This window comes from Rutidosis leptorrhynchoides, unplaced genomic scaffold (genome assembly GCF_046630445.1).
Source record: "Rutidosis leptorrhynchoides isolate AG116_Rl617_1_P2 unplaced genomic scaffold, CSIRO_AGI_Rlap_v1 contig429, whole genome shotgun sequence".
NCBI classification, from domain to species: Eukaryota; Viridiplantae; Streptophyta; class Magnoliopsida; order Asterales; family Asteraceae; genus Rutidosis; species Rutidosis leptorrhynchoides.
This window is the reverse complement of record NW_027266660.1, coordinates 39,827-57,368: the sequence shown is the minus strand read 5'-3', so window position 1 is coordinate 57,368 and position 17,542 is coordinate 39,827. Positions and strand designations below refer to the sequence as shown.

Here is a 17,542-nt window from a genome sequence, read left to right as displayed (position 1 = left end):
ATCGGACCTGATTGATAGTTAATGAAAGTATTCTTGTTGGCTTAAAAAAAAATATATAAAAAAAATAGAGCCTACCTCGAAATCAAAGCGATTTATATGAGCAATGTCTGGCCCAAAGACATGAGGCCTACCTGAAAAATACCAAAAAGGCTTATATATATTTTTATTTATTTATTTATTTATCTTTTTTTTTTTTTATAAAACTATATTCATTCTGTGTCGGTGAAGGGGAAATTCCGAGTCAGCAACCATCCATGGCGGCTGCTAATCCTCAGTCATCACCAGAAGTGGTGCTGAATGTTTTCTGGCACGAAGGGATGCTATTACACGACATGGGAACAGGTGTTTTCGACTCAGGAGAGGACCCTGGATTCCTAGACGTTCTCGAAAAGCATCCTGAGAATTCAGACAGGATCAAGAACATGGTTTCGATACTCAAGAGAGGACCCATCTCTCCGTACATCAATTGGCACCATGGAAGACCCGCCCTCATCTCTGAATTGTACACTTTTCACGACCCAAGTAACTATTTCTATGTTAATTCTTAGCTTTTTTTTTCAGCTGTTGAAATGGAACATAAAATAAAATTTGTGTCGTGTTGTGGTAATATTGAAATTTGTGGTAATATTGTGGTTCTATGAGTACTTATTTGCTTTCATCGTGTTAAATATGTATAGAATACATTGGTCATCTGAGTAAAGAGAATGAGAGTGGAGGAAGGAAGATGATCTGTGCTGGAACATTCCTGAACCCCGGATCATGGGATGCTGCACTTCTCGCTGCCGGTACGACATTGTCAGCAATGAAACACGTACTCGACGGGCATGGGAATCTGGCTTATGCGTTAGTGAGGCCGCCAGGTCACCACGCACAACCAACTCAAGCCGATGGGTACTGCTTCCTCAACAATGCCGGTCTAGCGATTCAGTTGGCTTTAGACCAGGAATGTCGAAAGGTTGCAGTTATTGATATTGATGTTCACTATGGCAACGGAACAGCTCAAGGCTTCTATGGATCTGATAAAGTGCTCACCGTCTCCATCCATATGAATCATGGCTCTTGGGGCCCTTCTCATCCTCAAAGCGGGGCGGTGGATGAGCTCGGTGAAGGAGATGGGGTTGGGTATAATTTGAATATACCTTTGCCAAATGGAACAGGGGACAATGGATATGAATATGCTATGACTGAACTGGTTATCCCAGCTGTCGAGAAATTTGAGCCTGATATGTTAGTGCTGGTTATTGGTCAAGATTCCAGTGCCGTAAGTTTGTCTTCAACCCATTCTTATGCCATAGTTAGATACTTAGGTTTAGCTGATATTGTTGGTCTCTTGTTTTCATAGGAGAACAAATTCCAAGATATCGACCCCTGTTAGACGTTTTGGAACAAAAACACTGTTTTCTTTTGTTATCATTTCATTTGCATAGGAATCGGATTTGTTGTTATTATTATTGTCTCATTTTCTGTTTCAACGAACTAACTTTGGAATGAATTGAACTCCCTTGTTGTTTAGTTTGATCCAAACGGAAGACAGTGTTTGACGATGGATGGTTATCGGACCATAGGGCAGAGAGTCCGTATGCTGGCAGATAGATACAGTAATGGAAGGCTTCTTGTTGTCCAAGAAGGTGGCTATCATGTTACTTACTCGGCTTATTGTCTTCACGCACACTTGAAGGCGTGCTTAACCTTCCAGATCCTCTTTTACCTGATCCAATCGCATATTACCCTGAGGATGAAGCTTTTCCAAAGAAAGTGATTGACGCCATTAAGAAGTACCAACAAGATAATACTCCCTTTTTACAGGCAGATTGACTGATTCTAAGGTATATTCTAAATAAAAGCTCGTTTATGTATTATGTAACTTGCTATTGTAGGTAGTGATTAGGAATGAAAAGCTCGCTTATGTAACTCATTGCAAAAGCAAAATCATGCTTCCTTTTTCTGTAAATTGTTTTGTTGTATCATTTAGATCAGTGGCAGGCTGGCAGCCGGCCACATTCTCTGAAAAGGAAATATTAAGTTTTCTTTGTTGCCAAGTAATCCAAACACATTAGTAGTAATCACTTCACTTTGATGCAATGATCAGCTACAACTGTTACCCTCCTTTTTCTAGTTAGTCCTTGGGTTTTGAGAGTGTCAATTCAGTCCTTGCGCTTTATTTCGTTTTCGTTACTTCTCCTTATATGGTTTAACCGCTTTAATGAAATTCCACCTATGGCGTTTTCGTTACTACTTCGAAGGACACGATGACGGACTATAGGCTGATTAGAAGTCAGTTATTTCTAACAATGACCGACTTTATGGCTCATTTGGTTCGCGTGGTAAGATATCGGATATCATAAAAGTATCCGATTTCGCTACGCATAACTTTGATTTCGTTATCCTATTGAAGAATTTGTCTCTTTACCAAAGAGAACCAACTCTTCTAATAATGAGAGCGGAATTAGTGGAAGTGAAGGATTCTTTTTCTGGATTACTAAAATTAAGGCGACATCAGAGCTTGATTGAATGAGATCATTATTCATTCTTCTCTTTGCATTTTTCTCTTTTATGCTTTTCTTTAAGATTGACAATTACTTTTTGACTCGTTAGTCATACATACTCATACATACCCATAATTAAATAAAACAATACATAGTCAAAGAACTCATCAAATTCTAAAAGAGAAAATTTATAGTGCTAGTGTAGAGTAAAATGGTCCAATGGTCCATTTACATGTGATATGATGTGTGTTGAGATAGAATTAGTTCGATATGCCACGTAAAATACTCAATGTGACACGTAAAATGATTTAATGTAAATTTGTGTCATCCGATAAGTTTTAACCTACGAGTGGTGTAATTGTTTAATGTTTAACCTCGGAGTGGTATAATTTTTTAACGTAATCGATTAAAAATGATATATTTCTTAAATTCAAAACAGGAAGGATATTTTGGTTAGCATAATAATCTTACAGGGACATAAAATGTAGTTTTCCGTTTATTATAAGGAAAAAAACGAAATATACAGTTGAGACTTTTGAGTGAGAGAGTCCGAGTGACTGAGTGAGAGCTGACACAGTGACACTCTTAATAGGATTTTAATCTCTACTAATCTGTCTTTCCTTCTTTATATTCTCCAAAATTCTGTTAAATCCCAGATTTTGGTTTTTGATTATATCAACTGATCAACGTCTTACACTGCAAAAAAAATCCTTCCTTTATAACTTTTATTCTCAATTCTTTCAAGCTCGAGTCTCTAGAACAATATTAGCAATCTGGGTTTGCACGCTTTTTCAACAACAATGAGATATAATGCTAAAACCCCTTCTGAGTTTTAACGACATTGCGATTTTGTTTGTTCTTTTGTTTCGAAGAATTTCGCCATGGAAATCTGTAAAAGTCGAAAACTTTATCGTGTTGCAGTGCTTGTTTGTTATTTTGTGACGATGGCTTGTTGTGTAGCTACTGACCCCAACGACTTAAGAATCTTAAACGATTTCAGAAAGGGATTAGATAATCCAGAGCTTCTAAAATGGCCGGAAAACGGCGACGGCGATCCTTGTAAATGGCCTCACGTGTTTTGTTCCGGCGACAGGGTGAGTCAAATCCAGGTTCAAAATCTGGGTCTTGCCGGAACATTGCCGGAAAACTTCAACCAGCTCACAAAGCTCTCCAATGTTGGTCTCCAGAAGAACAAGTTCAGAGGAAACTTGCCAACTTTCAGTGGCTTATCAGAGTTGGAGTTTGCTTATTTAGGTAACAACAATTTCGACACGATCCCTTTGGATTTCTTTGATGGTCTTAGCAATGTAAGAGTCTTGGCTTTGGATTATAACCCTTTCAATGTTAGTACTGGTTGGTTTTTGCCTGAAGCATTAGCAAATTCGGTTCAATTGGTTAATTTTTCTTGTACTGGTTGTAACCTGATTGGACCATTGCCTGGATTCTTAGCCAATTTGCAATCTCTCACTGCGCTAAAATTATCGTATAACAGCTTATCCGGTGAGATTCCAGCTAGTTTTGGAGATTCCATGTTGCAGATTTTGTGGTTGAATAATCAACTAGGTGCAGGTGGTGGCATGAATGGTACAATTGAAGTTATTTCTAAAATGTATCAGTTGACACAGTTGTGGCTTCATGGGAACCAGTTTTCAGGAAGGATTCCGGCAGATATCGGGAACTTGACTGCTTTGCAGGAACTTAAACTGAACGGAAATCAGTTTGTTGGGTTGATTCCTGATGCTTTGGCCAACATGGAGCTGAAAAACTTGGAATTGGACAACAATAAGCTGATGGGACCGATACCAAAGTTCAAAGCTGGTAATGTTTCTTATGCATACAATTCATTTTGTGAAAGCGAACCTGGAATTCAATGCAGTTATGAAGTTAACGTTATTCTAGATTTTCTTGATGGTATGAATTACCCATTAACTCTCGCTTCACAATGGTCTGGCAATGATCCGTGTGTGGGACCATGGTTGGGATTGAGTTGCAATGCTGAGTCTAAAGTTTCTGTGATAAATTTGCCTAGACATAACCTTACTGGTACTCTTAGACCTTCGATTGCCAAGTTAGATTCGTTGGTCAGTATTAGGCTTGCGGAAAATAATATTAATGGTGCTGTTCCCGAGAATCTTACTGAATTGCTGTCTTTACTATCGTTGGATCTAAGCAGAAACAACATTACACCTCCTTTGCCCAAGTTTCGTAGTGGTGTAAATTTGGCAACCGAGGGAAACCCTCTTCTGAGTCTGACCAACATATCTCCTTCCACCCAAAGCCACCCACACCTTGAAATTCCACCTTTTCGGTCACCAATTCTCCATGATAAGCCTTCCGTAACTACAGGTTCAAGCTTGGAACCATCTGCCTCAGTCCAAGGACCATCTGACAGGAGAAAGCCTAAAATGTTTACGGCAGTTATGATGGCTGGAGTTCCTGTTCTAGCGATTGTGGTGGGTTTGCTTCTTTTTGTCTGTTTGAAGAAGAGGAAAAATGCTTCGAAGCCTCTCACTTCCATTGTGGTGCATCCTAAAGATCAATCTGATCAAGAAAATATGATTATTAAAGTCGTCACTCCAAAAACCAACGAGAGGGTATTCAGTCAAACAGTAAGTAGCTGGGGGAGTTGTCACAGCAGTACCACTACAACTGAAGAATCTCATTTAGTGGATGGAGAAAATATACTGATAAGTTTTCAAGTTATTCGTGAGGTAACCAATGATTTTGCTCCAGAGAATGAGCTTGGCCGTGGTGGGTTCGGAAGTGTTTACAGAGGCGAATTGTTGGATGGGACGAAAATAGCAGTCAAGAGAATGGTAGTTGCAGGGATAGTCAACAATAAGGTATTAGGTGAATTTGAGGCAGAAATCGGTGTTCTTTCAAAGGTCCAGCATCGTCATCTAGTATCTCTTTTGGGATTCTCAATCCAAGGCAATGAGAGGCTTCTTGTGTACGAGTATATGCCCCAGGGAGCTCTGAGCAAACATCTCTTCCATTGGGAGAGCCTGAAATTGGAACCTTTATCTTGGATAAGGAGGCTTGCTATTGCATTGGATGTTGCAAAGGGAATCGAGTATCTTCATAGTTTGGCACGACAAACCTTTATCCACCGAGATCTGAAATCATCGAATATTCTTCTTGATAATAGCTTTCGGGCAAAAGTTTCGGATTTTGGGTTGGTCAAACTTGCTCCGGATGGAGAGAGATCTATTGCGACGAGGCTCGCTGGGACATTTGGATACCTAGCTCCTGAATATGCCGGTAATCAGTTCATTCGAATTTCAAAATTGCAATTTTCTATTGTGAATATGAACTCCACTTCATTCATTAGGAAATGTATTCTAGTTTGTGAGTATCTGACTTGATTATTCTGTTGATTCCAGTAATGGGGAAAGTCACAACGAAGACCGATGTCTACAGTTACGGGGTGGTGTTGATGGAACTTTTAACTGGACTAGCGGCTCTTGATGAGAAACGGACCGAAGAGAGCCGATACTTGGCTGAGTGGTTTCCCCGAATCACTTCGAGCAAAGAGAAGCTTTTGGGAGTCATTGATCCAGCTCTGAAAACAACAAATAAAGATGAAACGTCCGACTTCGAGAGCATTTTCATTGTGGCTCAACTTGCTGCCCAGTGCACTGCAAGGGACCCTACTAATCGACCTGACATGGGTTACTTGGTGAATAAGATATCTCCACTTGTCGTGAATTGGAAACCTGGCAATGCTGAATCTGATTGTTGCAATGGAGTTGACTACAATCAACCTCTTACTGAGATGTTGAAGCTCTGGCAAGAAGCCGATAGCCAAAAAACAGGGGATACTAATTCTGGGTTTGCCAAAAGTTTCTCTTCTGCAGATCCCAGATGAACAAAGGGAAGTGTGCAGTGCAAGTAACACACAAACAAGTTACTTCTCGTTCAAGCTACTCAGCTTTAAGATATGAGAATTTGTTTCTGGAGCCATCGTTGGGTTCACGATCTAGACAGAAACAGGCGCGTGGGTTTCTTCTTTTTGTTGTTCGTTTTTCTATTGATCTCTATGATGGGTTTTCCTTGTAAAGACTTCGATATAATTTTTGATAGTGTTATTTCTTAATGCCCTAATCTTTTTTTTTTTTTGTGCAATTTAGCTTTTTATTGAACCAAGAAATATACAACTTAAAACTAATGTAAGATGCAACAGGCTGCATCATTCATATCAACACCATTTTGCTATCAAATTCCTATACCCATGACCTTTCTATACGTTAAACAAGACGCCATACATTGCTTAACACTCTGTATTAATCTATGACTATCCACAGCTTCTCCTCTGAAAATTGTCCTATTCCTCATCTGCCAAATATAATAAATACAAGCCAATAACACCAATCTTCTTACCTTTGCAAGAACCGTCTTCCTACTCGATCTACGAGCAAACCAGCTCACCTCTCGACACCACCTCCCTGGTAATCGATTAATTTGGAAACATGTCTCGCACTGACTGTCCAGATAGCCAAGAATCAAACCAAAAGTGAAAGTTCTTCTCCCTACCCAAAACATACTTATAATACCCTTTGAATGTATTCCGGAGCTTCAGAATAGCTCCCCACGCTGCACTACAATCAGGTGGTTTCCTTACTCCCCAAAAAGACAATCTCCTTAACTTTGTTCTATTCACCCATATGGCCCATAAAATTTCTTTGACAGTAAGAATATGCCAGATTTGCTTCCCCACTGCTGCTTTATTCCACTCCTCTAAAGCAGTAATTCCTAGCCCACCTTCTCTTTTTGGAACACATACATCTTCCCATGCTACTGCTGCAATACCTCTCCTGTCACCATCTGCCAAAGATAATTTCTGCACTTGGCACCAATCAACTTAATGACTGATTTCAGTAGAATAAAAACAGAGCACTAGAATATGTGAAGACTTCTAAGAACAACTCGAATGAGTACCAATCTTCCTGTGTAAGAGAGATGTCGTACAGCCCACCCCGATATTCTCCTTGTTATCTTATCTACCAATTCATGGCAATGCTCCTTCTTCAATCTTCCCGATCTGAGTGGCATTCCAAGATATCGCACTGGCAGGACACTTCTCTAAACCCACTTGAGTTGATCAACATATCACGTCTTCCCTCATCTCCCTTACTGACAAATACACTACTCTTTGCATCGTTCACCTTCAATCCTGATACTTTGTGAAAATGAACCAGCTTCTCTTTCAGCCACTCTATAGACCGTATATCCCCTCCACAGAAAACAAAGAGATCGTCTGCAAAACACAGATGTGTAAGTCTCAGACCTTCACACTCTCTGTGGTACTTGAAAAATGACGGCGGATGCAACAAACTTCTGGAAAAATATTCCATTACCACAACAAAAAACAACAGTGATAACGGGTCACCTTGGCGTACTCCCTTTTTTCCTTGAAAGTATCCTTCCAGGCTGCCATTAATCATTAGTGAATATGATGCTGTCCTCACACATTGCATAATCCATCCTACAAACTGACCTGGGAAACCCAACTCTCGCAACATATCTTCCAGGAAATTCCATTCCACCGAGTCGTAGGCTTTCTTAATGTCAATTTTTCCTGCACACATTAAATCAACATCCTCTTTATGGTACCCTCTCACCAGCTCATGCGCTACCAATATGTTATCAAAGATGTTTCGTCCCTTCACAAAAGTGGACTGCAATGGACTTATCAACTTCCCCAAAACTCCACCCATTCTAGCTGTAAGAATCTTTGTAACAACTTTATAAACTACAGAGCAACATGCAATCGATCTATAGTCGGTAAGCCCAGATGGATTATCACATTTAGGAATTATGGTAAGAGATGTAGAACTGAATTGTTTAGCCATTTTAGAATACCGAAAAAAATGCAGAATAGCCAACTTGAAATCATGACCCGTCAATACCTGGTGCTTAGTCTTTCCCTATGCCATTCAGCGCGGCCAAAATCTCCTCTTCCATAATACCTCGGCATAACTCAATACCATCTTCTAGGGATAGGACTGGCCCATTCTGAACTACACCAGGATCCAAACAATGTCTTCCCTCCATGCTTGTTCCTAATAGTGTGGAGTAAAATTCAATCATAGCTGCACTTATCCTCTCAGGGTCGGTAGTAATTACTCCAGAGCTCAAAGTAAGTCTTGTTATAGCATTCTTAGACTGTCTTTTCTTAACCGAGTTGTGGAAAAATTGTGTATTATCATCTCCTTCATTCAACCAGTCAATTCGTGCTTTTTGCCTATAGAACTCACATTCCAGTTGCAACAATTCCTTAAACTTCATACCAACTGCTCTTTCCTCGTCTTGCAACTCCCTATTGAAAGGGTCAGCCTGGAGATTTACTTGAATATTACTCAGCACACCCCTAATGACAGAAACCCTCTTCGAAATATCTGAAAACTCACACTTATTGAGTCCTTTCATTTTCTGTTTGACCTCCTCCAGCTTTAACCACAACTGAAACATGGGATTTCCTTCTACTGGCTTATTCCATGCTTCCACCAGCAAAGACTTAAATTCATTATGCGCCATCCACATGTTATAAAACCTAAATGCTTTGGGTTTACCATTCCGAAATGTCTCTAACGTAACTATAATAGGGGCATGACCGAGACCCCCTCATTTAAGACATCATAATAACATCCCGAATAAGGATCCATACATGACAAATTCACCAAACATCTATCAAGCTTGCTCAAAACTCTATCTTGCATCTCTTGTCTATTATTCCAGGTAAACAATGGTCCTTGAAAATGCATCTCTACTAAATTAGCTGTAATAATTACTTCTTTAAACTCTGTTGCAGCCTCCATATCAATGCCCATGCCTCCTTTTCTTTCTTCACTTCTTAGGACCACATTAAAATCCCCTTGCAAAAGCCAAGGCAGAGATATATTTTCACTCTCCCGACATAAGAATTCCCACAACATCTACGCTCCTCCATTTCATTGAGAGCATACACCACTGTCCATAGAAATTCATGAGCACCACTCCTCACCAAACAATGGATCCATTGATCACTCATATCTATCACCTGAATGTCCACCACACTTTCATCAAACACAACCCAGATTCTCCCTACTCTTAACAAACCAGTATTATGTATAAGCTGCCATCCTTGTAACCTCACACCCTGCCAGACCGCATCTACATTCCCCACCTGCACTTTATTTTCCACCAAACCACAAGCACACAACCTCTCAGCCACAATCAGATGCTTGCTTTCTGATTGTTTGTGGAGCTCGTTTAAGCCCCGTACATTCCACGTTCCCACCTTCATCCCTTATCGGTGGTTTTAAGAAGGTTCTTAGGCCTAAGCCCCATACCCTCCTCACCCCGACTACGACCTGGCTTCTCCTCTCTCACCAACACATGCTACTTCCCTTGTTTGGTTTGTTCAACCCCACTTGTACCTCCTCTATGCCCCTTAGGCTTGGTCTTCTCATATTCTTTAAATTTCCTGGATCTTTGTGCTAACCATTCACCCTGAATATCTTCCTCATGTATCTCCTCTTGTTCTTGCACAATAACAGAGGTCTCTTCAATATCTTGTGTCTCCACCTGTCCATTTCCATCATCAATTACTGCCACCTTCCCAATACCTTGCTCTGAAATTTTATCAACCAAATTCTCAGGCCCTTTTTCTGGAATTATATCAGACAAACTGGTATTCAACCTCTCATCTATTGCTATCACTGATTGAGCCTGACCATCTGCCTTCTTCTCTGTATTCCGTAAAAATCTACCGACTGATATGTTATGCCCAAGTAGCTTACAGTGAGCACAAACAGTAGACTTCCATTCGTACTCAACGATTTGAGTGAAAACACCACCCTTCCCATCATCTGTACTAAGACACTTGCAAACCACATCTTAGTTTTGTTTATAGTACATTGATCCAGCATTACAGGTCTTCCACAACTACTGCCTATGGCCCCAAGCATATCATCAGCCCAGAATTGAATTGGTAGTGACGGCAGCTTAATCCAGACTGCCATATGAGTAGGAACTTCAGGTGACAAATCGGTATTAGGCTTCCATTCTTTCAACATAACAGTCTTCTTATTAAAAGAAATCAGACCAGATCCCAACACTTTGAATTTCCCAGCAGCATCCACAAAATTAACTAAGAAAACTCTCTTCTTAATCTGATGAATAGAGACATACCCATATTTTAGCCATCGATTCTTCAAAAAACTCTCCATCGTATGAGAGGAGGACTCTCGCCAAATACTGAAACCACCAAAGCGTTCTGCCATCTCTCCTCTTCCCTCGTCACCGCAACGGGATCCAGCTTAACGATGCGTTTTCCGTCTCGCACCTCTGGCGCAACATACTTCAACGCAGCACAATCCGTCTTCTTCATTCTATTATCCCTTAGCGTAGCAAGCCAAGGCTTATCCTCATCATTCTTTGTTACAGCTCCTAGCAACTTGCTTCCCGATCCTTCATCAGATCCAGCTTGAAATTCTTGTCCAGATCCATTTTGTATCTCCACTAAACTCCCTTTCTGACTTGACCCAGATGGAATAGAGCTCCTCGCGTCCTCCATTTTCCTCCGGAGAGGAGACAGCGAACAATAGCTAAAGCTATTGTGGTGGGGCTGAGAGAAAATTAAGAGGAGAGAGAAACTAGAGAGAAGGTTTTTTTTGTGCCCTAATCTTCTTAGCTTACCATGAATATTTATAAAGAATTTCAGGGAAAGATGATGATATATTGTACTTAAGTCATGAATAATAATAAAGATGAGAATGAAGAAGAATTTTTTATTTATTTTTTTGAAATTAAGAAGAAGTAATTACTGTTTTTCTTTTAAAATAAATATAAATTTTTTTATATAAAATATATTAAAAAAATTATATTTATTTTTGAACGAAAATAATATTAAATATGAATTTAAATCGTAATATGGTTACTTCTTATGAGCAGAGAGTATGAATTATCTTCCATGTACATCTGCTTTTATCCATTAATGAATGCCTTAGCACTTAGCAGGCAAAATTATTGCAACAACCAAATATATGTGTCCATAAACTTTTCCTAAGTGGTAATTTATGCATTAAAATTGGAAAAATCAAGGAAACATTGGAGAGTCAAATTGGGAAATTTTAGTTTCATTATATTATAAAATACTACTATCAATGAGGAGGATTGGAAAAATGCGAATCTCCTTTCATCATTCACATATGGTCAAAAAATTTGACGAACATTCTTAAGTGATGACGGTAGGAATTTTATCTTTAAATTCTCCAAAACGATGCTGTAAAAAATTAAAATCTACCAGAAGGATGTACAAGTTCATCGAGTAATTTATTTATATACTCTTGTATTGAAAACACATTTCTGCAACAAAAGAAAAGGGTATTTACAGGAAAAGAAAATCGAAATTTACATATTACGACGGCGAAAGGATCGTGATCATGAAATCATCGCGACGGCAAGCCCGATAACGACCAAAATGGTGAGTGCATAACCGAGAGAGATCAATGCATAAACGGAGTATAACGATACAATTTGGAGAAACTGAGGTGGCAACAAATAGCTCAGAAAATAGCATAAGAAAATGCCTAATAAAGCTGAGAATATATCATTCAATCCATTTTTTCGAGGATGCTTTTGTATTTGCTTCAAGATAGTAATTGGTAATTGCATTTGCATGGATGCCATTGTTTAAGAAAAAATAAATCAGAGAGAAATAATAATTAGGGATATACGGAGAAATATATATATATTTTTTAAAATTGTATGAAGAAGGGATTCTCCTACACCTTTTAAATTATTTTGTGGAGAAATTTTATCGGGGCAGACGCCAAAAATTATTTCTTAATTAAGTCAATAATGAGCGGAAAAAGGATGACTTTTGTTTAATATAGATTGTTTTGTTTATCCTTTTTTCTCTTTGGATAATATTTTAGAGTAGAAATTACTAATTTATTCTTTCTCTATTTTAAAAAAAAAAAAATCTAAAAGCAATATTTGTACTATATGGTGGGCTTGCTGACTAGGCAGCTCAGCAAATGTTCCCGCCAAAACATACTGCTCAAATAAGACTGTGCTTCGTTACTCTCGGGCCCATATGAAGCTCCAGGCCAATAGACTTAAGAATGATAAAGTAAAGCCCAATAATTAGTGTGCGCTTTTTTTTTTTTTTTGGAAAGTTTAGAGAAAGTATTCTTGAAGGTCAAGAATTGGTTAGGTTCTTCAGCCACTTACACTCGCAATGGAAAATATGTGAACACGACAATGTTGTTTCATGAGAGCCGATCGGCATTTCCTCCAAACATACACTACACTCTGAATCTTCTTCGATTTCAACGGTATGTAGATAACCGTCCGCAATACAGTGATAATTTATTACGACTTTTATAGGCAAAACCTTCAAAATGACGATGAATCATCATCGTCGATAGTGGATTTTCGATTGGTATATATAAACAGATTCATATTTTTGTAAAAGGTCGATGTGGGATATATCCATATATCTAATAAGTATATTATTATTGAAAAATAGATTTCTTTAATTCTTTTTCTTACGTTCCAAATAAATTCGAACATTCAACCTCTCGAAAAAAGAGGTGATGCGTTAATCATTCGACCATTGGTTGGCAAAAAATAGTCGTTTGATGAAGAGCTAGTAGTAATTTCGAAATTTTATTTAACAATGAATATTTGAGTTAGTTTTTTTTTTTTAATGCTCTAAAGTGCTAGTAGTATGTTATATTGACATCTTTATGTAGTCATGGATATATCATGAAGTAGAGATTTGGGAGTAGTACACCTATATATATATATATCAAGGTTACTAGGTTAGTTATTGCTGAGCAATGCATAGCCATAGATAGATTGCGCAAGCTAAACTAGTACTCAGAAAAAGCTTTATATATCCATAGATTCTCTTCCGATCGACAAAAGTAGAAGTACTTAATATTTAGTCTGAGTTGGACACTGGTCGCTGTCTAGCGTTTCTTCAACTAGTAATTGTTGGCTTTTACTACTTTCTTGCAGAGTGTGTCTGCATCAATCAGGAAAAAAAACGAATTCCGATTTGCCTAGTTTATTTTTTTAATTTTATAAAATTTAAATTTTATTAAAATTATTTCATTTAAACGTGGTCGAGGGTTTGTACCTCGCAAGAATGGTATGAATGAAGTAATCCTTATGCGACAACTTCTTTAGTTCGTTTACATTTCCTGGATTATTTCTTGACAAATGACAAATAGTATAGTATTGTCTTATTGCAAATTAGCAACAAGCAAGCGTTTTCTCCATATATAGGGAAATTCTCCATATGTAGGGAAATTCTTAACGACGAAACAAATTAACAAAGCATATTTTTGGAAAAAAATATACTCCCTCCATCTCAGATACAAATTTTTATATATAATTTATATTTATATGTAAAAATTATTTTGAGATATAAATTTTTATATATAATTTGTATTTATATGTAAAAATTTGTATTTATTTTGAGATGGAAATAATATTATATTGACCATTACGGAGAGAAAATTTGTACGATATTTTTGGAGCATTAATAAAAGGAAAACATATAATTAAGAGTACTTAAAACAGGCCACATTAAACTCATGACTGCAAAATCACAATAAAACTTTCTAAATAGAGAGCTTGCATGCTAGCTTAAAGCTCTCTCTCTATATGTATATATATATCACAAACAAAAGCTTTTAATTAATTATATAGTAGCTTGGAGTACTAATTAGTGAAGTGATAATATTCATGGAGACGTTCTTGGCTTCTTAGGGTTAGCACTATGGTGCAATGGGTCTGGACCAGTTGGAGCCAACCTCATCTCTCCGCTCACGAACCTCTTATCTCTAACATTACCACCATTCTTCACCTTATACACATCCAAAATCTGCAATTTAATTCCCACAATATAATTAATTAAGTAAAATGATTTAGACATAGTGAATGAATATTCCAAAATATTATAAGTAATTAAACCAACAATAATACGTATAAATAATATCCAAATATTTATCAAAACTTATTTTATTTAAAGGGAAAAAAAAAACTTCAAGGAATTTTTATTTATTTATTTGAAATTAGCTTCGAGGAAATTAGAAAAGAGAATTTACAATCTAATTTCATACCTTTCTGTTTATAAGCTCAACGGAAGAAATTGCAGCTTCTGCATGATTGCATGGATATTGCAAGGAGATGATCAAATACAATACCATCAACAATGAAACAGAGAAAGACTTTCCTTTGACCACGACCATTTTTAGTCAAACACAAATTAAACCTTGATTAATCTATTTTTCAATACTAGTAATTCTACTTGTACTCTAATATTATATTTTTCAGATTTACTGAAAATGTTTTTTATCTTATGTGTAGAGAAATGCAACTTCTATAACACAACTATTTATAGAGAAAATTAATTAAGAAGAGGAAAGGTTTTGAAGGTATAACCCAAACAAATGATTGCTTGTGCAGCCATATCTGGACTGGAGAGAGAGATTTTTTTATCTCCAATGCTGTCTGTGACGGCGCCGTCTGGAAATGACGTTCGTCAAGGCCACGTCATCACACCACCTGGAAATTTCATTTCAAAAGTTGCTTTATCAGGTTAATTAATAACAGTCTCATCGTGATCTTGTGTAGTGACGCCAGTTTTGATTCCAGCGTCCTCTAATAAATATAACTAGTACTACTGTTGTTAATTAATTAAAGTAAATTGTTGTTACCTACTACTACTGTTTTCTGATTTTAATTCCTTTTTTGGTTACCAACATATTTGTATGAAAATGGTCGATTTTGTGCACTATTTTCTCATCACTCTTAATTAATTAAGTTTATCCCAGAAGAATAAGATGATATATCATGTGTAAATTAAGCTTTTTTTTTTTCTTTTGAAAGTTTTAAACTAAGATTTATTTATGATAACTTTGCACTTTGTAGATGTAATTTAATTAAGATTTATAATAATAATAATAATTTTATTAATAATAATATTCTGCCTCTCACCCACTCCTTAATATAAAAAAAAATCGATTTTTTTCTTTTTATTTAAAGATTTTCGGACTACGTTTTTAGATGGATAGAGCATTAATATTATCACGAAGGTTTTATTTATTTGTATATTTCGTTTTAATTAAGAATTAGAGTCCCAATTATCTTCAAGAAATGTGTAAAACAAAGTCAATTAGCATATCGACCATGATGATGGCAAGACTCGATTCGAAATCAGTAAAGCCTCTGATAAGTTGCAATCAAAATGTAAGACTTGAAAACAGTTTTTTTAATAATTTTATGCAGTAATTTATTAAGAATTGAAGTTGTTGGTCCTCTGTTTGTTTCATGTCCATGAATCGGTACACGATAAAGGTTTTTTTATTCTCATTTAGAGGACAAGATTTTAGTCCAGATCTCAAATACTATTATCACTATATTTTCGTTTTGAGGATCATCCCTCCTATATAAATATCGGATTTTTTAACAAATATTTTTTTTAAACTTGTGTAATTATTTTTCAATTTTTTATTTTATTAGATACGTTTATATGTTTTTTATTTAGGGTGTTTATATTTGATTTTCTTCACTTCTAACCGTATACCTTGTTTTGAAGACAGAAAATACATATGTATATATTTATGGTTATTTATTTTGGATTAATATAATCATCCATAACTTTTACTCTTGTAATCGCATCATATCAAAAAGAAAAAATTATTATCATGAAAGATTTTACTATAATCGATTTTGATATACTTATAATAATATACAGCTGGGAATAGAATCGGTGATGAATAGAAATTCTGATCATGAACTACATGAAGATAAGAAGTAGTTATTGTGATTTTTAATCTCGGATGGGACTTCAGATTGAGTGATTTGACTCTCGTTTTACTTTTATTGGCTCTTATATTAAAAGCTCAAGATTCGGTTTAATACGGTCAGAAAATATTGATATTTTAGCTGTCATGCATAATAGCACGCGAGTTTTTACCACTTACTTACTTTTGTTACTGCTTAATTCCTTGTTTTACTGCTCGTGAGGTTAGTTGGGTTGATTAATCTCGCTAATCTTACTTCATTCGAGGTGATTTTATTTTGATTTAGAATCGGTGGCTTATTTGCGCTTCGTTATTTTATTGAACCGATTGTAAATTGTCTGTATATATATACTGATTTGAAAGGACTTGTCTGAAGCAGATGAATAAAGCCCAAAACATTGAAGCCCAAAACATTGAAGCCCAAAGTGAAAAAGCCCATAAGATCCAAGTACGCTTCGTGACAAATGAAGTTACTTAGAATTATTTAGATCTTTTTTTGGGTAACGCTAAATACACTACAATTTTTGCCAAATCTACTAAAAAATACTTTTTGCCACAAGATTTTCCAATCACCAATTATTATTTGTGAGAAAAAATCCCGCCAGAAAAAGTACCTTTTAGTGCATTTGGCAAAAAATATTCCCCTTTTTTTATGAAACAATTTAGAATTGTAAATAAATAGTAGCATCAAATTATGTATTCGGTGTAACACTTACATTGAAAAAATGCCAATTCTATTTACTCTAGTCTTTTCTTACGAGTAATTCATGATTTCAGCAAAAAGTTATAATTTGAACCTTCTTTCTACTCGCATGTCCCTCATTCGTACATTTTGTTTAACAATAAAAATATATTAAGAGAGTCCATCATTTTTTCCTTAAAATACATAACGAGATTGTTCATAACAAAAGATAATTTCAAAAAAAAAATCCAAAATCAAATATGCCAAAACAATCATTTTCACTTAAAAAACACTTATCGAATCTCACATCTATCTCACTCTTAAAAACAATCATAAAATTACGAGCGATTCTACTTTTTAATATCATAGTCTTGTTTGTTATCGATGAGTAAGGCCTGGAAATTTTGCAGTAGTTGGATCTTCATCTGCATACACCATTGTGAAAAATGAATGATTGTAAAAAGAGATTCGAGTCAAAATTCCATCCAGACGAGCAATTATTATCAAGGAAAATGAGGTACTATAGACATACCTACCAGCAACATGTTGAAGTTCGTTCTTCTTCGAAT

At 36.4% G+C, this 17,542-nt stretch overlaps 3 protein-coding genes across 3 annotated transcripts; 2 read left to right on the top strand and 1 right to left on the bottom strand.

The window, feature by feature from the left end:
• Positions 1-254: 254 nt before the first annotated feature.
• Positions 255-1,815, top strand: LOC139883624 (histone deacetylase 8-like). The gene is given in 4 exon segments (XM_071867776.1): positions 255-522; positions 678-1,261; positions 1,514-1,664; positions 1,667-1,815. Coding segments are annotated over 4 exon segments (1,152 nt in total).
• A 1,615-nt stretch (positions 1,816-3,430) lies between these two features.
• LOC139883634 (receptor-like kinase TMK2) lies at positions 3,431-6,354 on the top strand. The gene is made up of 2 exons (XM_071867787.1): positions 3,431-5,747; positions 5,870-6,354. Exons 1-2 carry the CDS (start codon positions 3,431-3,433, stop codon positions 6,352-6,354), a joined length of 2,802 nt encoding a protein of 933 aa, XP_071723888.1.
• Positions 6,355-8,402: 2,048 nt separating this feature from the next.
• Positions 8,403-9,316, bottom strand: LOC139883633 (uncharacterized). The gene is made up of 2 exons (XM_071867786.1): positions 9,172-9,316; positions 8,403-9,082 (listed from the first exon to the last, which is right to left on the bottom strand). Exons 1-2 carry the CDS (start codon positions 9,314-9,316, stop codon positions 8,403-8,405), a joined length of 825 nt encoding a protein of 274 aa, XP_071723887.1.
• Between the last annotated feature and the right edge of the window lie 8,226 nt (positions 9,317-17,542).

What these genes read in the sequence shown, in the direction of transcription:
- LOC139883634 (XM_071867787.1), top strand. Translation starts at nt 3,431, where the DNA reads ATGGCTTGTTGTGTAGCTACTGACCCCAACGACTTAAGAATCTTAAAC. An exon ending in CCTAGCTCCTGAATATGCCG is followed by an intron (nt 5,748 to 5,869) that starts GTAATCAGTTCA and finishes TGTTGATTCCAG; the next exon opens with TAATGGGGAAAGTCACAACG.
- LOC139883633 (XM_071867786.1), bottom strand. Translation starts at nt 9,316, where the DNA reads ATGGGCATTGATATGGAGGCTGCAACAGAGTTTAAAGAAGTAATTATT. An exon ending in TTTGAGCAAGCTTGATAGAT is followed by an intron (nt 9,083 to 9,171) that starts GTTTGGTGAATT and finishes CCCCTATTATAG; the next exon opens with TTACGTTAGAGACATTTCGG.